The following is a 27382-nucleotide window of genomic DNA, read 5'->3' on the forward strand; positions in this document are numbered from 1 at the left end:
AGGATACAGAATTTATTTTTGGTTACATGTGGTTTAGAATATTTCATCGATAGAAGAATATAAGTTAGATCTTGTTTCAATTAAACAATACTACTATACTGGAATCTTTCTAATATTTTAACTTATACTATAATAATATTTTTTATATAAAAATAGAACTTATACTATATTTTTATAAAAAAATCTCATACACCAACGAATAGATAAATTTATACTCGTGTATAAACATTGTAAAAAAATAATTTAACTTAACGTAATACTCCTTTCGGTCTATATACAAGAAACATTGTAAAATCTTTCTTATATATAAGATCCGAGTAGAAATGAAAAAACACAGCTGTGAAGCATGATAGGAATGACAGGGGGGGTTAAAGGATTGTCCTTTTCAACGTCACCGAACCGAACATCGCTAAAAAGTGAATATGTAGGCCAGGGAAGGAATCCTACTACTACTAGTAGTATATTTCACAAGCTCCATATTTTATTGTCTTTTTAAGAATTTAATTTCTCTATCTTTGAGTTTATGTGTACTTTCTTTTCCCTTTAATATATGCATCCTATCATATTATAAAAAAGGAAACAAAATATTTGTTAAAATATTTAATATTATTATAATAAAATGACATCTTAATGTAATTTAATGAAATGAAAAATAAAGATCAATAAATTTACAAGGAAGTGAATTATTGGGCTGACAGACTGACTGAGATGACCATTATACTAGAAGTTGATTTTGTTGTAATTTTTTAATCTTCTTTAGATATCGACCAATTTGTATTCCAAACACAAAAAATAAATAAAGAAAATAATCTACCATCATATAGAACTACTAAAATATTACTATTAAAAATAAAATCTTCTAAATTAAGGAAGTTTTGTTTCCATTATTTAGTAGATCTATTTCAAAATAAAATTTGATAAAAAAATCTAAAATATTGAGATACACATAATTTTGAATTTAAATCAAAAGATGATGCTGAAATGACTAAATTAGACAATAAATGTTTTAATTCTTTATTGTTAAATTAAAAAAAAAATGAAGAAGAGAAAAGAAATAGAAAAACTTGCTTTGAATTGTGACTGGTGTCTGGAACCGACAATAGTAACTCACTGACTCACTGAGTCACCCACACTCTTTTCCTTAGCTTCGAAGTACTCGCACGCACTATCATCACCTTTTACTATCTATCTCTTCTGTTAGGGTTTCAACATTCTCATTTTCTCTCTGCATTCTATCTATCTAGGTAAGCTACTTTTTTTTCTCACTCTCATAAAGTAAGTAACTACTGATTTATTTATTTATACGCTGCATCTTCTGATTCTGTGCATTGTAATTCAGAGAACAGAGAGAGAGAGCTTGTTTAATTTAATCTCGGAATGTCGTCGTCTTCAAGGGGACCAGGGCCGTCTGAACCACCACCACGGCGGCTTGTACGTGCTCCGACGGCAGGAAATTTAGGAGAGTCGATTTTTGACAGTGAAGTTGTTCCTTCCTCTCTCGTTGAAATTGCACCTATTCTTCGTGTTGCTAATGAAGTTGAGAAGACACATCCTAGAGTTGCTTATTTATGTAAGTCTTTTTCTGTGTATTTCTTCATTGTTACTATGTTATGCTATGCTGTGTTTGCTGATCTTGATTTTCTTGTGTTTTATTATAGGTCGCTTTTATGCTTTTGAGAAAGCTCATAGATTGGATCCTACTTCAAGTGGTCGCGGTGTTCGTCAATTCAAAACTGCTCTTCTTCAACGACTTGAAAGAGTAATACTCATATTCATTTTTTTTTGTTGTCAATGTTGTTGTTAAATAGTGGCTAAGGAGTAGCGGAATTTTAACAAATTGCTACCATATGCTGTTCGGTTCAAAATGTTGTCGAATTCAAATAGCAGCTATGGTAGTTCTATAGCATTGTTGTGTAGCGAAATTTGAACAAACTGCTATTTTCTGCACAGTTTGATAATTGATACTTGTGTGTGAGTGTTGTCCTTTTGCATTGTGCTTGTTGACAATGTATGCAACTATGAAGAATGAAATATACTAATTGGAAGTTGAAACTGAACATCAATTGTCATCCTTGCTATTTTCTAATTTGGGTCAGAGACCATTGGAACAAGTTTGCAAGTGTACTGACTTGTGTTGTGCCTTGCTGGTATATGGAGTATAGATAGTTGAGTATAATAAGATGTGATGCTATATAGAATGAGTAGTTGCGTTGCCTTTAGTAATGTTTGATGGGCACAACATTCTATGGTAATTTAAACAATTTCATGCTAAGTCTGTATTTTTATTTTTTCCATAATTGTTAGGAAAATGATCCAACTTTGAAGGGAAGGGTAAAGAAAAGTGATGCTCGTGAGATGCAGAGTTTTTATCAGCATTACTACAAAAAATATATCCAAGCTTTACAAAATGCTGCTGATAAAGCTGACCGGTTGGTTCCTTAGATGATTTTCAGTTTGATATGTTTTCCTGAAAATTGTATGATGAGTAATGTAGTTTGTCCCTTCTTTCAGTGCACAGCTTACCAAGGCATATCAGACTGCTAATGTTCTTTTTGAGGTTTTGAAGGCCGTTAACATGACCCAATCAATGGAAGTTGATCGTGAGGTTATTTTCTATGGTTCCCAAGATTTTTTTAATTGGCGTTCCCTTTTGTCTGAACCTATTTTGTTTATCCATATTCAATAGCTTGTTAGATTTATACTGGCTGTTGTACTATTCATATGATTGATTTGCGGTGCCATTGTAATTGTAATAGATTTTGGAGACACAAGATAAAGTTGCTGAGAAGACGGAGATCTTAGTACCTTATAATATTCTCCCTCTTGATCCTGATAGTGCAAATCAAGCGATAATGAGATTTCCCGAGGCACAATCTTTAATTTCATCCATTTGTACTTCTGGCCCCAACTAACTTTCAATAAAAATACTTATTCATAATTTTTTTTTTATAGATCCAAGCTGCTGTATATGCTCTCCGCAACACTAGGGGTCTTCCGTGGCCTAACGACTACAAGAAGAAAAAAGATGAAGACATTTTGGATTGGCTCGGGTCAATGTTTGGATTTCAGGTAAACAATCAGGAACTGCGAGGTTACTTGTTTATTTGAATAATCTTCAATATTTTTTAAAAAACTACTTCACCACTACTTAATTGAATTAATATTTTTTTTATACGTAATACAGAAGCACAATGTTGCAAATCAGAGAGAGCATTTGATCTTATTGCTTGCGAATGTTCACATAAGACAATTTCCAAAGCCTGATCAGCAGCCCAAGGTTAGTTTTTCACACTGTTTTACTTTTTCCATGATATTGCAAAGGAAATGGTGCGAACTTACATTTTGTTTACTGTTTCTTTTGTAAGTTCTTGAGTACAAGAAACCTAGTGAAAGCAAGGTGGCATTTTATAATTATTAGTGAAAACATATTAAACCAAAGTGAATACAGAAAATAAACCGAACACCGCCTAGTCATTTTCTTTCAGATTTCATCAATACAAATATACATGTAGCAATTTGGGTTAGATTTGACTGTGACTATTATATTTGTTTGATTAGTTGGATGAGGGTGCTCTGACAGAAGTGATGAAGAAACTGTTCAAGAATTACAAAAAATGGTGCAAATATTTGGATCGGAAAAGTAGCCTTTGGTGAGTGTTCTGTCCTAATGTTGAAAAATACTATAACTTATGTCCTGCTGACTAGGAGTTGTTTGTTCTAGTCTACATGACAACAAGACTTATTTTGGAACTGCTCTCTTTTGTAGTAACGAAGTTTGACCAGTATTATCGCTAAATCTGTAAATGGGCATTTAAATTAAGTTGAGAGTTTTAATTCAGAGTCTGGATCTTTATTTGTAGCATTTTTAAACTTCCATTGGGTTTTGTCAAGGAATCTATTTCTCAGTTTTCCATGTAACATGTCTGGTGGATTCACATTGCAGGCTACCTACCATACAGCAAGAAGTGCAGCAGCGAAAACTACTGTATATGGGTCTATATCTTCTAATATGGGGTGAAGCTGCCAACCTAAGATTCATGCCAGAATGCCTTTGTTATATCTATCACCATGTATGCCTCGTCACTTAAACCAATCTATGTAGTCTATAGACTTTCTCAGAAATGCTGGTGTCCATTCAACTTTGTTACAACGTTTATTTTAATTGCTGTTTTGTAATATCATGTAATGTAATTCGCTGCTCATAGCTGTTTGTATTGGAACATGAATTTCTCATGTCTATCTTTCACAATCTTCATTTCATAATTTTGTGCATGGAAATTGGGTTGGCAATGCGTGTGCACATTTTCTCACATGGTTTTGGCAGTTTCTCTCATCTCCTCTTTTTATATATAAACAACTTTATGTTTGTGTCAAATGAATATTTTGATGGTAACTAATTGCTTTTGTTGGATATTGACACCAATTGAGATTTTTCATCTTGATAACAGATGGCTTTTGAATTGTATGGTATGCTTGCTGGTAATGTCAGTCCAATGACTGGTGAAAATATCAAGCCAGCGTATGGAGGTGAAGATGAGGCTTTCTTAAAGAAAGTCGTCACTCCTATCTATAACGTGATTGCAGAGGTTTTCTCCCACCATATCGTAGTTTTATATTTCTTGTTTGTGGCTGTCACATCTAGATAAAGTTAATTTTTTCTTATTGAATATGAAAATAAATTGATATTTTTTTGCCTAAAAGGAAGCTAAAAAAAGCAAAAGGGGAAGGTCAAAGCATTCACAATGGCGGAACTATGACGATTTAAATGAATATTTCTGGTACAATTTATGTTTTTAATCTGTCTCCCTTTTGTTGTCAATGCCTGTCTAGAAGTTAATTCTAATAACATAATTGTAGGTCTGCTGATTGTTTTCGGTTAGGTTGGCCGATGCGTGCTGATGCCGATTTCTTTTGCCTGCCACCTGAGCGGGTGGTTTTTGACAAATCAAATGTAAGCTTGATTATTAATCTCTCATTTTCTTCAGCACACATTGGATACTATCATTTTGTTTTTTGCTGAAGTATTAAAATGATTAATTACATGTGTTTTTTTGGGGGGAGGGGTTTCATTTCTTTTATGATCATCATAAAGTTTTTGAATAGCTGCAAAAAGTTCAAGTTGTGGGCGTACGGCTCCCTCTGGGCTTTAATATAAGCTTAGAATTTTATTTAAGTTTTTATCTAGTTTTTGGGTGTGAAATGAAATTTCATTGGGAAAGAAGGAAAATATAAAAAGGAGAATAAGGTATACTCCACTAGAATGCAAATTGAATGGAAAAAAACTACAAAACCAACAAATCAATACATAAAATTGAAGTCACAACGGTGAAACAAAGATAGCCCAATCTATGTAAATACTCTGTTGTCTATTATGATCCTAAGCATGGTTGGATAAAAATTTCCTGTGTTGTAATGGGAAGTAGGGCTTCTACTATATCTTAGCTGCTTTTGAGTCTTCAGATTGATATTTTCTCATATTTTCCATTTAATCATATGATAATTGTGCTTTCCCGTTTCTACCTAAAAGAGTTTGCTATGGGCCTGTTTGTTTCAGATTTTTCACCAAAAAAATCTATTTTTTCCAAAAAAAATCAATTTTTTTATCTTACTTGTGTTTGTTTCAGATTTTTTCAAAAATGATTTTAGTAAAAAAAATCATTTTTTTCATCAAAATGAGAATCTATTTTCAATAGCTTTTATCAAAATCCATTTTTTTATCACTCACCATCCCTCACCATCTTAAAAAACTAGATTTTTATGATTGTAAACAAACGGAAAATAGTTTTAGATTTTCTTCAAGAAAATCTATTTTCTTGAAAATGATTTTTTTCAAAAAAATCATTTTTTTTTAAATCTCAAACAAACAGGCCCTATATTTGAGTAGATTGCACTGAATTGGGAGCTATATCTGTTTACAGTGTTTGATTAATTGGTAGACGTGCAAGAATTCAAATCTTTAAAGGACTTGAGCTTTTGGGGTGAATCCCTACTTTTTACATTCAATGGTGTAGATGAAGCATTTTGATCCTTGAACGATTCATATGTGCCTAATTTAGTTCCGCAACTTTTTATCAATGTGATGCAGACTGCATCAATAATCAACTTATCTCTCTTTTGTTTTTCCATACATATTTATAGTATATGGAATGTGTGGCATGATAAAAATAAATGACACATAACATATGTGAAGTCCATTGATAACATTAGAGGATGATGTAGCATATAATTCAACTTTATATTTTAATGATTGTATTATTGTTTAGATGTATCCTTTTATCTTGCTGAAAAACAAAATCTAGGTATTCTTATGCTCTATGTTTGGAATTTTGGTTGAAATCAAGGAGGAAATCTTCTGGTGCTTAGTTATAACTAATGTGAAATGTTTATAAGCATGTATATGCCAGTCAGTTTAAAAGCTTTACTGTAACTTAAATGCCTAGGATGACAAGCCACCTAACAGAGCCAGATGGGTTGGGAAAGTGAATTTTGTTGAGATAAGGTCATTTTGGCATCTTTTCAGAAGTTTTGATCGCATGTGGAGTTTTTTCATTCTGTGTTTACAGGTATGAAATCATTTTTGCGTTTCGTTGCCCTTCTTCCATGTGGACATTTTTTTCCTTTTAATACTTCACCAAATAAAATCTTTTTGAGAATTGTCTATATGTTTTTAGGCTATGATTATTGTTGCTTGGAATGGATCTGGAGATCCAACTGTGATTTTTCATGCGGATGTCTTCAAAAAGGTGTTGAGTGTGTTTATTACAGCAGCTATATTGAAGCTTGGGCAAGGTAAGCGTTATCCAGTTTTATATATATTTGATATCTATTATGATACTGCAGCTTACCTAGTTATTTTGATACCATGCCCCATCCTTTATCCATTCAGTCAATTGTGTTCATTTGTAAGATTGTAACCTAATATGCTATTTTGACCGACTTTCACATTCATAACCACTGGAAGTCGACTAAATCAGTAACTTTTTCCCAGTTAACTATTTAACTGTCCTTTCGGTTGACCGCTAGAAGACAACTTTCACCTAGGGTACATGTAAAAAGTAGGAGACCATACTATATCGCAAGTCACACAATTAAAATTTATCGGGCCCATTGTACAAAATGAAGGAGAAATAGAGAGAGATGTAAACCATCATATTCAATGCGGGTGGATGAAATGGAGGAGAGCCTCGAGGGTTTTATGTGATAACAATGTACCACTCGCGCTAAAGGTAAAATTTTATTGTAGAAATGTAAGACCAATGATGTTGTATGGGACATAATTTTGGGAGGTAAATTTTCAAACATGAGGGCACACTTTGTGTAGCAGAGATGAGAATACTATACCAAATGTATGAAAATACTAGATGGGATAGGATTAGGAATGATAATATTGTAGATAGTTGGGGGTAACACTTATTGTCGGAAAGTTGTTTGAAGCTAGATTTTGGTGGTTTAGGCACGGTAGAGGAGACCTATAGTTTCTGTAGTAAGGAGAGTAGCTCCGATGGAGGGTAACTCAACTTCTAAGAGACGTAGGAAGACCAAGAAAAACTATAGGAGAAATTATCAAGACCTAGAAGTCAATGGTTTGGATTAAGATTTGATGTGATAGAGAATATTGATCCATGTGGTTGACTTCACCTTGTGAATAAGTCTTGGTTGTTGTATTTAACAGAGCGATGGGGTGGAATCTGTTGAGAAAAAAGCACATGAAGTGCGCTACCAAATATAATTATATTTAAATCAAAAGCAGGTTCCTTAATACCCTACTACAGCCATATTTGGTGCTTTCAGTTTATCAGGGTAACATTGTTCCATTATGATATTCCACGTGCACTTTTGTATCTCATATCTGGTATTCTAGCTTGCCAATTAAATTGAGACAATTGAGCTTGAACCGACTATATAGTAAACATTACTGACTGAAGTGAACTGTCATGTTCTGTATTCATTAAGTTTTCTCTTATTAGAGATATAGATCCTTGTCAGTTGTATCCTGTTCCTCTATATACCTTCCTGATTATAAATGAAATGTTCAGTTTATGTAACAACCTGGTTGTTAATGTAAATTGAAGGTGCTGTATTCAAGATGTCCGATTGAAAATCATTGTAGCAAGCTATTCTGGAAAACAATAGCATGCTTTGTTTCCTTTGCTGAATTATGAGTTACCACTGTCAGTTATTTAGTATGTACCCCTAAGATGTGGTTTGATTTAAATATGAAAATTATGAGCTTGTCAATATGTGTTTTTTATTGGAAGCACCCTTCCGGCAGTGTATTTTTGGGGGGTTTTGAGCATATAGGGGGGCGGATTAAGAAATTTTCTTTATAAAATACTTTGTTAGTTCATAATAATGTGGAGGATACTCATGTTGATCTTTTCACTTTCATTGAGCAGCTGTTCTTGGAGTGATCCTAAGTTTGAAAGCACATCGGAGTATGTCGCTGTATGTTAAGTTGAGGTTTATTCTAAAAGTTGTTTCAGCTGCAGCATGGGTGATTGTTCTCTCAGTGAGTTATGCATATACTTGGGACAATCCTCCTGGGTTTGCTCAAACCATAAAGAGTTGGTTTGGCAGCAATTCAAGTGCACCTTCATTGTTTATTTTGGCTGTTGTTGTTTACCTGTCACCAAATATGCTTGCTGCGATATTCTTTATGTTCCCATTCATTCGGCGCTACCTTGAGAGGTCAAACTATAGGATTGTGATGCTAATGATGTGGTGGTCACAGGTACACAGTAATTCAACCTTTTTCCCCCATATTATTTTTGTACACTTACAACCGTTTTCTGTGGTAACAACTGAGATATTTAGATTCTAACTTGGTGTTTATTATGGTGCCTTATAATTTCCAGCCTCGCCTCTATGTTGGTAGGGGAATGCATGAGAGTTCATTTTCCCTTTTCAAGTAAGAACATGAAGATGGAAATATTCTTTTTCCTGAAGATGGTACAATATTCTGAGGTGTCTGATATTAATTTGTCATTGTTTATTTTGTTAGGTACACAGTGTTTTGGGTCCTCCTTTTATTTACGAAGTTGGCATTCAGTTATTATATAGAGGTGATGCATTTTCACTTTTCATTCATTCTGAAACTCAGTAGTGTTTCATTTCTTGCACATGTCCGTGCTCATTCATATTCCCTTCCACAATTTCACATAACTGTGGTTATGAATATTTTCAACATTTTATTTTTTGGGGCACAAATATAAAAATCCTTTATCCCATTGTTAGAACATAGCTTGACTGTAGTTTTGCGTTGTGATGAACTATTGTGTTAAGTTTGACTGGAAGTTAGTCACGTGCTCTGTCTGTAGTAATAAATGGAATTGTTCTTATTCTTTGTGTGCATCAATTTGGCTTCAACAGAAGTTATACCTTATATCTTCAGAAGGAGAACAATCATGTATGTGTGTTCGTGTGCATGCATGCTCTACTTGTTTTTGAAGGATCTCATGCTCTCCCACTGTCTCTATTCTTCTCTCTTTATCAATTTTCCCCCACTTGTTGTTAACTGTATTTTCATTCTTTCTATAGATAAAACCTCTGGTTGGACCTACAAAAGCTATAATGAGAGTAAAAATATCAACTTTCCAATGGCATGAATTCTTTCCCCATGGTAATAAGCATGAATGTTCAGATTCTCACATCACTGCATTTTCTCAGAAAATATTTTAAAATTGGTTGTGTTGTCTGCAGCTAGGAACAATATTGGTGTTGTAGTTGTTCTTTGGGCTCCAATTATCCTGGTATGGGTTTATGATGTATCTGATTCACATCCTACTTTTAGTATTTGTGGCTTAATCATTTAACTCCTCCCTCTATTGTAGGTATACTTTATGGATACCCAAATATGGTATGCAATATTCTCAACCTTATTTGGTGGGATTTATGGTGCATTCCGCCGCCTTGGGGAGGTTAGTAAATTGTCCATTCCTATGATAGACTTGTATAGCGATAACTTTTGGATCTTCAGTTTTTCTTATTTATTCTTTTTCCGTGGATATACTTTGAAGGTATAGGCTGTAATAGATGTCTGTGCATAACAAGTTATTTGTGATCTTCGAATTTATTTTTTTTGCTGAGGTTTATCGAGGGCCCTTTTTTAGTATTGCAATCAAGATGTTTGTCGAGTAGTTTATGTATCTTTCTAAATGCTTTGTATTTAGGCCCTACCTGGTGGGATCTTGAATTCATGATAATTAAAATTCTGATTTAAATTAATTCTACTACTTGAAGCTTGTGTTATCATAAGTCATAACATTACCATCTTTACATGTTTATTAGTATGATAATACTGTATTGTTGCAATTAAATGACCTGGGTTTATGTTCTCATCTGCAATGTCACGCATTTATGAAGCTATTGGCCAAAATGTGCATACTGTGTGTAGTTACTTATAAATGCTTTCTTGTTATAGTTCGCTTCAACTTTCCTTTGTCTGATTTCTATTTATTAAAATGTCCTTATGTTGTCTTAAAATTGAGCCAATCAATACGATTTCGATTTCCGTATGGTTAGTTATATTTTGCTACATCTGAAGTTGTTGCATATTGTTTGATTGCTTCTTTGTTTGATTTATTATGGGCCAAATTACAGTACAAGAAGAAATACTTCTTAGTGCATTAGTTTATAATTAGATACGCCCTTCCTTTTTTCTTATGATTTTAAATGGTGGAATTATTTATTTGTATATTTAGAACGTAATGGTTTAGGTCTTGTTGATATCTTTTTCCTTGGTGGTTGTCTTGTTTGTCATATTTTATGTTTGATTTTCTCTTACTTGGGTATCCTTGTTATTACTATCAAACAATTCTAGGGTTTCTAAGATGGTTACATCTTATATCAATCTTTTTCATACACGAGGTTTTCTGTCGAATACCTTTGTTATCACGTACTTCACTTTAATTTGATCCTTGTGTAGTCTGCTCTTAATTCATTAGACCCCAAATTATGATATTCGACATTTCTATTTTCAATTAATAACTTTTGATTCTCTAACTCTTGAATAGTTCTAGACTTTAATGCATAGAAGAACTGTCTGTTGAGTAAAATATCCCTTTTTCTTAACAACAACCAAAGCCTTTGTCCACTTGTAGGGGTCAGTTACATAGATCAAACAACAGAACAATATTCTATCATAATTCATATTTAATGGTAGACCATTTACATCTAAGTCCTAATAAAATATCTATTTCTCTTATCTAAGTTATTTTTCGTCATCACTGGCTGTTATGGTTGCAGATACGGACACTAGGAATGCTTAGGTCTCGGTTTCAATCATTGCCTGGTGCCTTCAATGCCAGTTTGATTCCTGAGGAAACAACAGACGAGCCAAGGAAAAAGGGATTAAAAGCTACTTTATCTCGCAGATTTACTGAGGTTAACTGTTTCACTTTTATCAATACTTGAGCTAGTAATCTAAAATTTAAGCATCTTTTACTTTGGATTACATTATTTTGACTGATTATGCAGATCCCATCTAACAAAGGGAAGAAAGCTGCAAGGTTTGCACAATTGTGGAACCAAATAATTACTAGTTTCAGGGAGGAAGATCTAATTTGTGATAGGTAATGTGAGGGACAATTTTTATGGTTTATTATCTGCTCTCTCTCTCTCTCTCTCTCTCTCTCTCTCTCTCGATGGAATTGTGTTCTTTTGTACGGTAGTGTGCTTAGGTGGTTATACTTTTCAGGGAAATGGACCTTTTGCTTGTACCTTATTGGGCTGATACTCAGTTGGACCTTATACAATGGCCCCCCTTTCTTCTTGCTAGCAAGGTTTGTTTCATACTTCTTTATGCGACTTCACTATCACTGTTTCTATTGAATTATTTAGTAATTCTGTTTGTGGCTATACATATTTTAGATCCCAATTGCATTAGATATGGCGAAGGACAGTAGTGGAAAGGATCGAGAGTTGACAAAAAGAATTGAGGCTGACAACTACATGTCGTGCGCTGTCCGTGAGTGCTATGCTTCATTTAAGAGCATTATTATGCACTTGGTTCGCGGGGAACGTGAGAAACCGTAAGTTGTTTTGAGTCTGTTTGCTGTAGTTCTTTATAGAAGGAATTGTAAGGTGTTTATATATACTTTGAGTGTCAGTGTAGTGTAGTATTCCTATATAGTTCCAAATGTGTAAGAGACTTTGGGTCTCTTGATGAAATACTATCTGAAAAAGATAGCTTTTTCACTTTCAATGATATATATCTTTTCAAGTTCAAACTGACTTCTTAAAGATTCTTCTGTACCTAATTATTTTTAATATTGTTTGTATATTTTATTTCAGATTTATAGAGTACATGTTTCGTGAGGTAGACAATCATATAGAGGCTGGTAATCTAATAAATGAATTCAAAATGAGTGCTCTTCCTAGCCTCTATGGACAGTTTGTTGAGTTGATAAAATATTTGGTAATATTGAACTCTTATGCTATTGAGAGTGCATTTTGTTTCTCTTCGGAGGGGTTTAATGTCTTACCGAATTATTGAAATTTATGCAGTTGGAAAATAATCAGAAAGATAGGGATCAAGTTGTAATTCTATTCCAGGATATGTTGGAAGTCGTGACAAGAGATATAATGATGGAGGAGCAGGATCAAATATTCAGGTTGTGCATCATATCTAAATTGTTATGTCTCTGCATCATCAATTGTATGTTCTTCTCCCATCCCTTGATCATGATTGTATCATATTTTTTAATTAGTTTGATAGATTCAAATCATGGTGGAGTTGGACATGAGGGGATGTTTCCCCTTGACCCTGAGCCACAGCACCAACTATTTGCATCTGAAGGTGCTATCAGGTTTCCAATTGAACCAGCTACAGCAGCTTGGACAGAGAAGGTTTGTTACTAATGAACTATTCTGCTTAAAGTTTGATTCGTGAAACTTTTTAATGACTTATTTTCAATTTGTTTTGGGAAGATTAAACGACTTCACTTGCTGCTGACAACAAAAGAATCTGCCATGGATGTACCTTCCAACCTAGAAGCAAGAAGGCGTATTTCTTTCTTCTCAAATTCACTGTTTATGGACATGCCTCTGGCACCAAAAGTTCGCAACATGCTTTCATTTTCGTAAGCTATCTTTTAGTCCCTAATCACATGACTTGTTTTCCTTGAAATTTATGAATCAGCTATCGCGAAAATCCACCCTTCACCTAAAAAAATATGCAATTTGCAAGTTCCTTTCCCTAAAATTCTTGTTGATTGCACATTATAAAATTAAATTTTAGTAAATCTTTCACCACAACATGCATTAACTCTTCAGTTTGATGCATTTATGCAAATTCTGTGAAGGCTTTTGTGGCAAAAAGTTATGGGAGTTACTTTTGCCACCCTACTGGTTACTCACGCGCCCTATTTTTACACATCCGCTACTTAATCCGCTGCTTAAGTAGCGGATGTTATAAAATCAGAAATTTTGGGAAAAAATGACGTTCGCTACTTAAGTAGCGGACAGTGTTTGAGTAACCATGAGGGCTGCAAAAGTAACTCCCAAAAGGTATAGTTAGTAAATTTAATGGCCTGTTTTAGTATTGTGAAAGGCATGCTAGACTTGAATGTTTAATTTAGTTTTCTAAAATGTTTTCAAGGATAAGATATTTTCTTGGAGGATTGTCAAGGAAGAATTATAGTTGTTGAAAATATCTCACTAAAAACTGCTGACTTTTATTTTGTAGTATTTCTTCTTAATATGGTGGTAATCCATCAAAAATATTGACATGATATGTACATGTGCCGAGACATCTGTTAATATTCAGTTATTGTGGATTTTGTTTGTAGGGTTTTAACACCATACTATACAGAAGAGGTTCTCTTCTCATTGTACGATTTGGATTCACCAAATGAAGATGGTGTTTCAATATTGTTTTATTTGCAAAAGATATATCCAGGTTCAGCATTAAGCCCAAACCTGTTTTTTGCACAAACGCGAAACTTTGTGAGATGAGAAATGTAATGCATCTATTATTTCCATTTTGGTTATTGATGCACAGATGAGTGGAACAACTTTCTTGAGCGAGTGAAGTGCACTAGTGAGGAGGAACTTAAAGCGAATGAATCTGAAGAGTTAGAAGAAGAGCTCCGTCTATGGGCGTCATATAGAGGGCAGACTTTGACAAGAACTGGTTTTCCCCCCCCTCCCTCTCTCTCTCTCTCTCTCTCTCTCTATCTCTCTCTCTCTCTCTCTCTCTCTCCCCCCACCGCACATGTACACACGGATATCCGGGTACAGACACACACACAAGTGCATGCTTATAATCAAGTGATCATAAATTTTTTATTTACTTCAGAGTTATATTCTAACCTCAAAATTTATAATGTGGCTCATCATTGCATTAATAACTATTGATGCAGTAAGGGGTATGATGTATTATAGAAAAGCTTTGGAGCTTCAGGCTTTTCTTGATATGGCCAAAGACGAAGGTGACTGTTCCTTCTCTTAGGAATGATTGGATGAAATTGATTTAGCTTCATTACCTTGGTTATCAATGCACTATTTAATTAAGTTTATTTTTATTTTTTTTGGGTTTTTTTTGCTTAACTGTTATGAATGGCCAGATTTGATGGAAGGCTACAAAGCCATGGAAAACTCAGATGATAATGCACGGGGAGAAAGGTCATTGTGGACACAGTGCCAAGCGGTAGCTGATATGAAATTCACATATGTTGTATCATGCCAACAATATGGCATTGACAAGCGATCTGGTTCTCTCCGCGCACAAGACATATTAAGGCTTATGACTAGGTAAGCATTGGACCGAGTAGTTTTAGACTTTGTTCTTATTATACCTGTTTTATATATTTTAAAATATTGTTCTTATGCCTATTATAATTGTCTTTTATATTTTCATTTGGCAGATATCCTTCACTTAGAGTTGCCTATATTGATGAGGTAGAGGAACCTATCAAAAACAGTAAGAAAAAGATCAACAAGGTTTACTACTCCTGCTTGGTGAAGGCTATGCCGAAATCCAGTAGTTCTTCAGAGCCCGAGCAGAATCTGGACCAGGTATTTGGATTTTGACTATTGAGGCATGTGTATGTTGCTTTCCTTACCTACTGGTAATGTTGTTCTGATTGGAAATAACTTTTCTTAGAAGAAAAAGGGCAGTTTCGAGTAGAAAGTAAGGTAGGAACTCCTCCAAAGCTACAATGTCTGGAGGAACATGTTAAACTTTTCTATGCAGAAACAATGTCGGTTTTAGTTAATTCATGCAATTTCAATATTTTCTTTTGAATAAAACTGAATACAGTTAACATTATAAAGAAACAATATTTATTTAATTGTAGATAGGGAAAAATGATTTATGCTATTTCTATAGATCTAAACACAATTTTTGATATGAACAGTTAGCCAAGATGCCAATTGTTTCTTGTAATATAATATACTCTATTTTATTTACTGAATCAGGTCATATATAAAATTAAGCTTCCTGGACCAGCGATTTTAGGTGAGGGTAAGCCCGAAAATCAAAACCACGCCATAATTTTCACACGTGGAGAAGGTTTGCAGACAATAGATATGAACCAGGTATGATGCTGATAGGTGATATGAGAGGAGCTTATCATTGTAAAGTCTCATCATGTCATGCAACTAAGTTAATTCTTTTATAGGATAACTACATGGAAGAAGCTTTGAAAATGAGAAATTTGTTGCAAGAATTTCTAAAGAAGCATGATGGTGTGAGGTTCCCAAGTATTCTTGGACTTAGGGAGCATATATTTACCGGAAGGTAGATTCATATCAAGTTATTTTCAATTACAAGTCATATTTTCTATGTTTCTTACTATTGTATTGCTTTGGTTTTTAGTGTATCTTCCCTTGCATGGTTTATGTCAAATCAAGAGACAAGTTTCGTGACAATTGGTCAGAGATTGTTGGCTAATCCCCTGAGGCAAGTTCTTCTGGTTCTTCTTTCCATGTGCAAGATAATATGGACCAAAAATTGGATTTATAATAGACCTATGGCTTTCAAATGTCAGAGAATTACTGAATTTCAGAGTTCTTCATAATATATTGGGAATGAATGTTAAATCTGTCTCGTAATTTTTTATCTCAATTGCAATCAAATTGATCTTTATTGTTTTAATTGAATTAGTTCTTTTGACTGACTTTTCTGCTTTGTTTGGATGAGAAGAGAAACCAAAAGAAATAATGTAGAAGGAAAGAATGTTATAGGAATGAAAGTGATAGAAAGTGTGTAGAAATTGGGATGATTTTTTAGTTGTTTTGCTGGAGTGATAGACTTAAATACCTTAGGTAAAAATAGAATGCACACACACACACACACACACACACACACACACACACACACACATATATATATATATATATATATATATATATATATATATTTGTAATAAAAATTATATATAATAATCCCATATCATTATATTAAAAAAAGTAAAATATAAAAGAAAACAACATATGCCTGCTGCATGACACCAATGCACGGTTACTTCAGACATTTTAGCACAAAACAGTGCCTTCCTTCTAAAATTGAGCAGAAAGATTTTCAGAGGTGGGACCCACATATTTCAATCTTTCCTCTTTTTTAAGAACCACCAAATGATGGAAACACTAATTCCAATAATCTTTCCACTATACGGCAATCTTTCCTTCTAGTTTCAGTCCAACTAAACAATATGTTTGTCTTGTCATTTTTAATTAATACATAAGATTTCTTCAGAATGTTATCATTCTCTTGGGAAGCATGAGTACTTAAATATAATTGAAAGTATAATCTTCCCATTTTTCTGCTTATGCAGGGTTCGTTTCCACTATGGTCATCCTGATGTCTTTGATAGGCTTTTTCACCTGACAAGAGGGGGTGTCAGTAAAGCCTCCAGGGTTATCAATCTAAGTGAAGATATATTTGCTGGTACGGTATAATCCAATTCCTTTTATTTTAATTGTATTTGATTGTATATTTAATGGAATTTTTCTGTTTTCAGGCTTCAACTCTACACTCCGTGAAGGAAGTGTTACTCATCATGAGTACATACAAGTTGGGAAGGGAAGAGATGTGGGTCTCAACCAAATTTCGATGTTTGAAGCAAAGATAGCTAATGGAAATGGAGAGCAGACACTAAGTCGAGATGTGTACCGGCTTGGGCACCGTTTTGATTTCTTCAGAATGTTGTCATGTTATTTTACTACAGTTGGATTTTATTTTAGCACTCTTGTATGTATCCCCAGACATAACTTTTACTTGCATAGAATTTATGTTTTCGTATTTTTAACTATAAAGATCGCTAGTTGGATTTATGGGGGAATGGGAAATGGCAAGTTGGATTTATGTTAGTTTTTTATATCATCGACATCTGAATCTCTTTCTTTGACATAAATTTTGTGCAGATAACTGTTCTCACTGTATACGTATTTCTCTATGGTCGCCTCTATCTTGTTCTCAGTGGGCTTGAAGAAGGTTTGAGTGCACAAAAAGCCATTCGGGACAATAAGCCTCTTCAAGTGGCTCTTGCATCTCAGTCATTCGTTCAAATTGGGTTTTTAATGGCCTTGCCCATGCTGATGGAAATTGGTTTGGAAAGGGGCTTCCGAACTGCACTCAGCGAATTTATATTGATGCAGTTGCAACTTGCTCCAGTATTCTTCACATTTTCCCTAGGAACCAAGACTCACTATTTTGGAAGGACATTGCTTCATGGAGGTGCAAAATATAGACCCACTGGTAGAGGGTTTGTGGTTTTTCATGCCAAGTTTGCTGATAATTATAGACTTTATTCGCGAAGCCACTTTGTCAAGGGTATTGAGCTCATGATATTACTTGTTATATACGAAATTTTTAGTCATTCGTACAAAAGTGCTGTTGCATATGTATTGATTACCGTATCAATGTGGTTTATGGTGGGAACCTGGCTGTTCGCTCCCTTCTTGTTCAATCCCTCTGGGTTTGAATGGCAAAAAATTGTTGATGATTGGACTGATTGGAATAAATGGATTAGTAACCGAGGAGGTATAGGTGTACCACCTGAAAAAAGTTGGGAATCTTGGTGGGAAGAGGAACAAGATCATCTCCAGTATTCAGGAATCCGGGGAATCATAGTGGAGATAATTCTATCGCTGCGATTTTTTATCTACCAGTACGGTCTGGTATATCACTTGAATATTACAAAGAAAGGCCCAAAAAATTTTCTGGTAAGTCTTTATCTATGATGTCTACCTTTGCCTTCCTTTTTATCTGCCTATAATTTGTTGGTTGAATGGAATAATGGAAAGCTTTCTTTGGCTAACAGGTCTATGGCATTTCGTGGTTGGTGATCTTTGGAATATTATTTGTGATGAAGGTTAGTAGCTAGCTGCTTCCTAACTTTTAGGGTTATGCTATAAAGTTTACATGTATGCCTCCACATTATGCACATTATAAGTTCTCTCTTGAGCATTCGCTCATTGGTCTTTTGTTTGGATAGGGTTTTCTTATTAAAATTTAGTAAAAATAGGGATGGCCTTGTTCATATCATGCTTATGAAATGTAATAGTTTCTTATGGTTTAACACATTTCAATTTTTTGTTGTTGTGTCAGACCGTATCTATTGGGAGGCGTAAATTCAGTGCAAATTTTCAGCTTGTCTTCCGATTAATCAAGGGGATGATATTCGTAACTTTTGTCGCAATTCTTGTCATTTTAATTGCCCTTCCACATATGACATTGCAAGACATTGTTGTTTGCATTCTTGCCTTCATGCCAACTGGTTGGGGAATTTTACAGGTAAATTCTCTTTCCAATTTTTCCTACATAATCCTTGAACATAATTTCGGAGGGGTTTGGCATACTGTTTAATTATTTATTATATATATTTGTGAAGATTTGAAACTGCAAAGCCCTATTGGTGGATTATATTCACACATTTCATCTATTCGGTAAAGTGTTTAGGACATATAAACACAAATTCTACTTTAGAAAGTGTTATAAAGTGACACCATAGGAAAATATAATTGGATGAGATGTTGTTAGTGCATAGAGTTATTAAACTCATCTTTTTTATAGTGGTTTCATGATTTGCCTTATGCTGATACCCATATTTATTTTCTAGTATAGTGGCGCAGATTTATTGCTGTTACCCATATTTTTTTTCTATTATAGTGGCGCAGGTTTATTATATAATTGCATTATCTTTAGTGCCGTTGATTTGTAGCGTTTTTGTTTTTTTGTTGCAGATTGCGCAAGCATTAAAACCTATAGTACGCCGTGCTGGATTTTGGGGATCAGTGAAAACTCTTGCTCGCGGTTATGAGATAGTCATGGGTTTGCTTTTGTTCACTCCTGTTGCTTTTCTGGCTTGGTTTCCTTTTGTCTCAGAATTTCAAACCCGAATGCTGTTCAACCAAGCGTTCAGCAGAGGCTTGCAAATTTCTCGTATTCTTGGAGGCCAAAGGAAGGAGCGTGCATCTCGCAACAAAGAATAGTTTGACTACAAAAGGCTTTGTTATTAATAGGCTGACATCCTTTGTTGCAATTTGTAAGTAGCTGTAATTATGAACGTGACTAATTCTAGGCTTCAGCTTTTGATGATTAATGGAAGTTGTTTTGATTTAAAATTTGGCTTAATCTTTTTTTATTCCTTGATCTTCTGATACTAATATCTTTGATTTATTCTAAATTTTTTAACACATTTAGAGGGTTTTGGGTATCCTGATGTTCCTCCTTATGTTACTAGACCCATCATTATTTGTACATGGTCATTAAACTTGTCAATGTTTCTCTCTCATAACATGATCGCATGATAAATTAGAATGTGAGCTCATCAAAATTCAAAGGTCCCAAGGTCATATTCTCTGCTAGATACATTACCATGACGTCGAAATATCCCAAGGTCATATTCTCCGCTAGATGATTTTGCTCATTTTGATGTAGTGAAATAAACTATACTATTACACGTGCGCGTGCACACACGACTATAATGTAGCAAATTTATTTATTTAACATTATGTTCAATTGCACTATCTGCAAGTCCAAAGTTGATTGTTTCTAACAGTCCCAATTTATAGCAATAAATCTGTATTTAAAAAATCAAACAAGATGAAGACCATACAGTATAAGAGAATTGATAGTATAAGAGAAGAGGGGAGAATAAGAACACCATTCATTTCATACCCTCTTTTCAGCACTTACATTTTGTTCTATATCTCATGCTCCCTCTACTTCCTTGTATATTGTGTTGCTCTAGTTGAAATGATTTTGTTTGTAATATTTTATAACTAGGTTTCAACGATATTTAGTTTTCAATCAAGTTGTAATTGTATTTTTAACCAACATTGCTTCATTTTTTAATTCCTTGGTTAGACTGTCTATAATAATTGTCATATTCTAATGTCTGAACAAGTGAGGAATTGCGAATGCATATAACATAATATAATAATTCATCGGACACTTTTCATATGTCTGAACAAGTGTATACATTCTACTTGTCAAAATAAAAAACGAAAAAGAAAGTATACATTCTAATCATGCATGCCATAATATAGGAACAAGTGAGGAATTGCGAATGCATATAACATTTCATTTTGTACTTTACTCGGTGTAGTTTAACATTTAACTTTCTAATTATTTGTACATGGTGTGTTTCAAAAACAAAAATTTTTGGCATGGTTTTTTCAGAGTTTGAATTATTTGATATTTCCATGTGGCACCTAGAAACATTGCAAAGAATAAATCAACTGCCACATTGGGTTATAAAACTAGTTTGGTGGGACCAAAGTTAGAAGGTGACGGTTGGTGATAGTTAGTGCTACGTACTATTTTAGCATATAGTTTTAATAATATCAATAAAAAAAACAACATGACTTTGATATATATTCAATAATCCAAAGGAACTAAACGGCCTGCAAATACAAAAAACCAAAAAGAAAGAAAGAAAATTGATAAAAGGAAAGACAATGTCAACCGTCTTTGAAACATTCATTGATATGTGTCACATCAAAAGTCTATTATTTGTCAAATGAACTCATCCTCATTCCCTTGTTGCCAGTTGTTGTTTTTTTCTTTACTCTATTTTGTGTTTCTTCCTTTGTTTTCTTGTTTTTTGTTTCATAATCAACAAACCAAACCCTTTATTATATAACATATATCATGTCTTTTGACTTCTTTCCCCAATCATTCTCCTATCTTCTCTACACCAAAAAGTTCCTTCATTTCTTTCAAAACTAATCCCAAAAAGTTCCACTTATCCTTTTTGTGTTCTGGCATTTGCATGCATAGGTACCTTGTTTTATTAGTTCCATTCAGTTTGAGATGTTTGTTTGGATGGTTTTATTCTTCCTTTGTTGAAACCAAAGAAAGCTTACAGGTAAAGTATCTTTTCCTTTTTATTTGATTTAATATACTCAAACATTAGGATTAAGGTAATCTGTGATATTTCTTTCTATTTGCCTAAAAATTAATCTTTCATTTTAGAGCTAGACAATATGCGCTGCTACCGGTCCAGAATCCTCTTCTGCTGAACTGGTTTTATGTTTGAAAATACTTATGTAGCACTGACACTTCAAATTAAAGGTGTGTCAGGTGTCTGACACCAACACGGGAACTGTTGAGAAGCATGTTAGAGCCAAATAAAGAGAAATATTGATTATTTGGGATTGATAGAACGAGGAAATTTGATTGCACAGCGAATGTAGGATACACGTTATATAGTGATCGTAACTAAATTAACATCGTAAATAACTTGCAATTAATATTAACCAACTTGTAACTACATTTGATAAACTCCAACTATATCTATCATTGTTACTATATTAACTCATTGTATTTTTTCAAGTTATTACCGGTGTCTATGTATGAGTGTCATGTGTGGTGTCTGTGCTTCATAGTGTCTCATCTTTGCCTGCAGGAGTAGTTACAATTCAGTTCTAATTTCTAGGGAAGGAAACACAAATGGCCTCATCTTTGGAGGACCTTCTTCGAGAAGAAGGATTCAAAGGAAGCAGCAAAAGAGTGCAAAGGTCAAGATCTTCCTTCCACCATGGTGCTTCAAGTGATCCACTTCACTCTTTAGAAGAGAGACTCTGTGTATCATCAAGTGAAAGAATCAAAACACAGAAAACAAAGTCTAAAGCAGCCTCAAGATATCAGATTAACAATACAAGAGACAATAAGAACACAAGATCAAGGGATAATAATAATGTTTTTATAGGAAACGAGATAAATCACGGACTGTTGAAAAACGATGAATCTGAGAAGAACAAGTCTTATAATTCATCAGAGAGTGATAGTGGATTTGAAGATGTTTATTCAGATCAAGTATCTGATGTGAAAAGAGGCAAAGACAAGTATTTTAAGGAAAAATTGGTTGAAAAGCCAATCAAGGATTCATATATGCTTAGACAATTGAGTGGAAATAGAAAGAATATAAAATACCAAAAAAATTCCCAAACTATATCTAATAGTAATAGCAAAAGCTTTGAGAATAGCAGGAACAAAAATAGCCATCAATTGCAAGCTGATTCTAGTCTGGCTATTGATGAAATTGCTGTGAAAGCACTAGTTTCCATTCTGAATGGATACACAGAAAGTTTCCTAAAAGACGAAGATTTTCGATCTGCGTTGCGCCACAATTGTTTCTCCTCCTTGAATTTTATTCAACTTGAGGAGGAAGAAAACAATTCTGAGACCAAAGTGATTACAAGTCTTGAGCAAGCAATTGACTGCATAGAAAAAACTGCTTGCGAGGAAGAACCTAAATCTGCAACAAATCTGAAAAGAGCAACAATGCAGCTTAGCATTATTGCAGGTTTGAGTTTGAATGATCTCAAGCACGATCTTACGTGCGGAATACCGAATTTCAAGTTATCAGCTTGTGCTCATCTTTACCTCAGTGTGGTTTATATGATACAAATAAAAAATAAAGTTTCGGCTAAGCATCTTTTGCAAGTCTTTTGTGATTCGCCTTTTCAGGCACGAACAATATTGTTGCCTGAACTTTGGGAACGTCTATTTTCTCCGCAATTTTCTCATTTGAAGAAATGGTATAACAACAAGGAAGGTGAAATTGTTGTAGATACACCAAGCAGAAAACCAAGAAAGTTAAAGATTCTTCAAAAAGTGTATAATGAAAATTTGGATTCAGGAACTCAAATTTTTGCTTTATATTACAAAGATTGGCTCAGTGAAGGAGTAGAAACTCCAACTATTCCTTCTATTGGAATTCCATCATTTTCTGTTACGAGTCGACAGGTAATACTAAAATATCTCATTTATTGATAACTTGATTCAAGGAACAATGGATAACTAAATCTCAATTAACTATTAACCAACTTTATCTCTAATAACAGGGAAGTTCATTTGCTCATTCTTTTGAGTCTGCTAGCTCAAATGAACCATTCTCACCACAAGCAATGGTCAGCAAGAAGCTATATGATTCTTTCTTTGGTGGATATAGTAAACCTCAAGTCTATGTTGTTGATGAAGATAAGGATGAAGATAGTTATGAAAATTGTGAGAGAGGCTCTTATGGTTCAACTGTCGTTAAAAAAACAGTAATATATGAATCCGAAACTGTTAAATTTATTGATCAAAGTGATGAAGATTTCACTCCAAGTGTTCCGGTTCATGCATTCCATCCTGTAATTAATTTCATCTTTTTTGTATATTTTTAAAATATTGCAAGTAATTAATCGATAATATTCACATTTTCAATAATGTTTGACAGCAGAAAGGAACATCAAGGACAGCTGCAGAAGAATGGAAAGAGAAGAATTCCAGAAATGCTACTAGAAAATATTTCTCCATAGAAACTAATTTAAACAGTCACATAGTTGATCCTCTACCACATGAAAAAGCAAATGAAATTTCTCTCAGAAAGATGCAGACAAATATGATAAACCCTACTCTTGAAGGTAAGAAAAATAACATGCTGGACTATGTAGTTTCCTTGAGATAGCATAAGGATTTTCTTGCAGATAGGTAATGAATTTTACATAAATTTTTTGGTGTAGGATCATATTTTCCAAGCATACCACAGGAATTTATTTGTCCACTGACAAGAAAGATCTTCGAGGAACCAGTCACCTTAGAATCTGGTCAAACCTTTGAAAGAAAAGCCATCAAGGCATGGTTTCAAAAAGGAAACAGAACATGTCCAGTAACAGGAAATAGTTTAGAGTGTGTTTTCATGCCATTTACCAACCTTATTTTGAAGCGTTTGATCGATAACTGGAAGTCAGAAGATTTTGATCGCCTTCTTGATTTCGCCTCTCAAACCGTGGAAAATTCAGAGGAACTTAAGTTGAAAAAGCATGACGAGGCTACCGTTTTCAAGTTACAAAGTCTTTTCTCTTCCTTGAAAGAAGAGGAAAAATCAAGTTATGCGAAGCATATAATCTCTCTAGGAGTTTTTTCATTTCTTTTTAGGAGATTTGAACTGGGAAATATGGAAGAAAAATCACTTGTTTTGGAGATCTTGTTAAATTGTATTCAAGCAGACTCAAGTTGCATATACAAGATAGCTAGAAGTGTCAACAGAAAATTTCTTCTCGAGCTTCTTCATAGCAAGGAGATTACACCTAGAACAAACGCATTTCTCTTCCTTACTGAACTTTTGTCAATGAAGAGGTGAGTTTTATCAAAATTTGGTTTCTTTTTCATACTAGGAACTTTTATTACTATATAGCCTAGTGTAAATTATGGACCTGGATTCCTTGCAGTTAGAGAATCTTAAATTCACACAGTTAGCATATTATTATGTATATCATAAATTTTCAGAGAAAATTTGTTAATAGAAGACCTAATATCTACTACTCTTTTGAAATATTATTTACTTGACTAGTTATTTTGTAGGAGAAAGGATGTTACTTCTTTCATAAGTGGTTTGGTGAGTGAAGATGTATTTAGTACAATGGATATTGTGCTCATGTATCTCAAGAATTCTTCTCCAATTGAAAAGCCTCTCATTGCTGTTCTCTTATTACACTTTGATCTACCGGTATGCTCAAATCAATTCAGAAGTAGTGCTAGTCTACTGATATCCCCGTATATCATTTTTTTTTTTTTGTATTAAATTAATTGTAGAAGTTAGATTAGGAAAATAAATGTACATTTTCTTATCATGTTTTGTTGTATTTTTTTCCTTACATGTCAGTGTTGCCATCCAATATTTTTGGCTAGGGAAATGTTAGTATATTAGTTGTTTTGTTATTATTTTCTACTTCATCAGGGTTTAAACCTTGATCCTTCAACTCTCTTAGCCCTTAGCTCAATCCAGTTGAGTTGTTTCCGCAAAATTTGACTTGTTGCATTTCTCCACCTCTTCATCCACAGAAATAGATGTAAAAAAAAAAGATGTTTTGAGAATTGAAAGTTCATACTCTATGCACATCTTATTTAGTATTTACTGCATTTACATAATTTATTAGCCTTGCATTGCATAATGTTGAGATTTTTGTTTGCTGAAGAGTGCATGATGTTGGGTATATGGCTCCTAGTAGTTAAGTAGGCAGGTTGCTTGAGTGAAGTGAATGGGCAGGAGTAATGTTATAATCTGGACCGTAGTATTTGAATACAAGTTGTACACTATAAACCGTAAAAATAATAGAAAGGAGTGCAACCACTCTACAGTCCAAGGCGTAGGCACAGTCTAGTGAACTTCGTTATCAAATCTCATGTGTCCAATGTCTGCGTTTTTTTTGTATCTTTTTTCTTTAATCAAAGAATGAATGGAATTCAATCTGAACCTTTTACTCCATTGCAGGTTGAGCAGCATCAAAAGATTAGCATATACATAGAGAATGCCGTGAATGCCATTGCAGAGGCACTGGATGCCAGCTTAAATGACGGGAATGTCCAAAAGAAGTGTTGCAGAGCTCTATTAATCTTGTGTGGCCATTTTTCTTCCACTGGAAAGATACCAACCAAGACTACCATCTTAAAGCAAGCAGGTTATAATAATGGTATCTCAGAATTGAAATCCCCTAGCCATGATGAAGAGGATCAACGTTTCGATATAACCATTTCATCGGTAAGTTTCCTTTATTAATTAATCCATGAATAACTTCTTTTAGTATGGATTATATTGTACTTGCAGAATAAGAAACAATTAGGAATCTTGGCATCTTGAAGAATCTTGCCAATTAAGAATCGTGACATGTTGAAGAAATTAAGAATCCAAAAAATTCATTTTCTCAATTGTGACATCTTGTCAACGTATCAGTGTTGTGTCCGTGTCTGTGTCAGTGCTTCGTAGGGTACAAATTTGCAATGTATATCAGGAAAATATTGCTTCTTGCATGAGTCACTAACTGAATGTATCTAGGATGATAATAACTTGATTATAAAATCACAGGAAGATGATGAAGAAGAAGAAGAAAGGCATGAAGAGTTCATGATGAACTTGTTAGAAACATTGGTTGGTGATGGAGAAAGTCCATTTTTGAAGAGCATATCTAGATGTTTAGATTCTACACATGTAGATTTAGTGAGGGCTAGTCTAATAACTGTTACATGGTTGAGTTCCTCACTTTCTAAACAATATAATGCTGGATTGCATCTTCCTGCATTCTTAGCTATCATCTCTCAGCTTAAAGGAATCCTGCAAAATGGAGAACTTGAGCTCAAAACTCTTGCATCTATGTCCTTGTTTAACTTCAGTAAAATATCAGGTTTGACACCTTCACCATGTATTTGTTAATTTGGCTCATTATAAGTGTTTCTTTAATGTAGTAATTTACTTTGATAAGGACAGAATTTAGATGCATTTTCTTATGTACTTTTCATGTTGTTCTTCACGTAAAACATTCATAACTACCATGATTTCCTCAAATTCATAATTTTATCGAAGTTTGTTATAACCAAAAAAAGTGTAGTTTACTTGAAATTACATTAAGAGGATAGGATTTATATTCAGTAGTTTAATACCATGCAAATTGTTTGTAGAATGCAGAACACTTTTGAAGATTATGGCAGAAGATATTGCTCCTCTTCTTCATGGACTAGTTGATGTAATATGGACTGCTAAGAAACTTCATGCCATTTTGTGTAGGGAGAATCTCTAGTATTCTAGAAAATATATCTTTGCCTCCACATTTAGGAGTTCCAATTTTGATGAATATTATAGACTGTTGGATAAAGTAAATGTATCAACATTGTATATTCTTATCTAAAAGAAAAAATGTATATTGATCTCATCAACTTCCTTAAGTTTTATATCAGGATGAATAACTGAAAAACTTGTGTCATTGTAAGTGTTTCTACTCTTGTTCCGAATATAAGCATTCAACTTCCATTGTCTAAAATATAAGCAAAATCAAGTTAATTATACTGTATTTAATGAAATATGATAGTAAGTGTTACTAAAAAAGTTGTCAATGTCTAGAAATTAACAATTATAAGTGACACAAAGTTTGAAGCATTTTTTTTTTTATGTGC

The 27382-nt window shown here is 33.9% G+C and overlaps 2 protein-coding genes across 8 annotated transcripts; both read left to right on the forward strand.

The window, feature by feature from the left end:
- Positions 1–1038: 1038 nt before the first annotated feature.
- LOC123890782 (callose synthase 3-like) lies at positions 1039–19566 on the forward strand. Its single transcript, XM_045940471.1, has 43 exons — positions 1039–1244; positions 1340–1570; positions 1659–1759; positions 2305–2429; positions 2512–2605; positions 2757–2867; positions 2953–3069; positions 3185–3277; positions 3559–3650; positions 3944–4070; positions 4449–4586; positions 4702–4778; positions 4858–4951; positions 6441–6563; positions 6672–6789; positions 8397–8731; positions 8856–8908; positions 9002–9062; positions 9538–9619; positions 9700–9749; positions 9831–9917; positions 11245–11382; positions 11476–11570; positions 11696–11780; positions 11869–12029; positions 12292–12415; positions 12505–12611; positions 12708–12846; positions 12928–13079; positions 13788–13897; positions 14000–14131; positions 14361–14429; positions 14565–14751; positions 14865–15015; positions 15418–15537; positions 15621–15739; positions 15818–15901; positions 16776–16888; positions 16962–17191; positions 17365–18165; positions 18264–18314; positions 18551–18736; positions 19186–19566. The coding sequence occupies exons 2-43, from the start codon at positions 1378–1380 to the stop codon at positions 19432–19434; spliced, it is 5874 nt and encodes a 1957-aa protein (XP_045796427.1). The 5' UTR covers positions 1039–1244; positions 1340–1377; the 3' UTR covers positions 19435–19566.
- A 1281-nt stretch (positions 19567–20847) lies between these two features.
- Positions 20848–27249, forward strand: LOC123890783 (putative E3 ubiquitin-protein ligase LIN). Of its 7 annotated transcripts, none has more exons than XM_045940477.1 (9): positions 20848–21314; positions 21855–23197; positions 23296–23586; positions 23673–23859; positions 23959–24574; positions 24800–24944; positions 25710–25976; positions 26301–26616; positions 26898–27249. In XM_045940477.1, the coding sequence occupies exons 2-9, from the start codon at positions 21899–21901 to the stop codon at positions 26906–26908; spliced, it is 3132 nt and encodes a 1043-aa protein (XP_045796433.1). In that variant the 5' UTR covers positions 20848–21314; positions 21855–21898; the 3' UTR covers positions 26909–27249. The 7 variants fall into 7 exon arrangements, with proteins under 7 accessions (XP_045796433.1, XP_045796428.1, XP_045796431.1 ...); XM_045940472.1 differs by having other exon boundaries at positions 26891–27215; XM_045940475.1 differs by having other exon boundaries at positions 20866–21314; positions 23676–23859; positions 26891–27249.
- Positions 27250–27382: the final 133 nt, after the last annotated feature.

Source organism: Trifolium pratense, linkage group LG6, assembly GCF_020283565.1.
Source record: "Trifolium pratense cultivar HEN17-A07 linkage group LG6, ARS_RC_1.1, whole genome shotgun sequence".
NCBI lineage: Eukaryota > Viridiplantae > Streptophyta > Magnoliopsida > Fabales > Fabaceae > Trifolium > Trifolium pratense.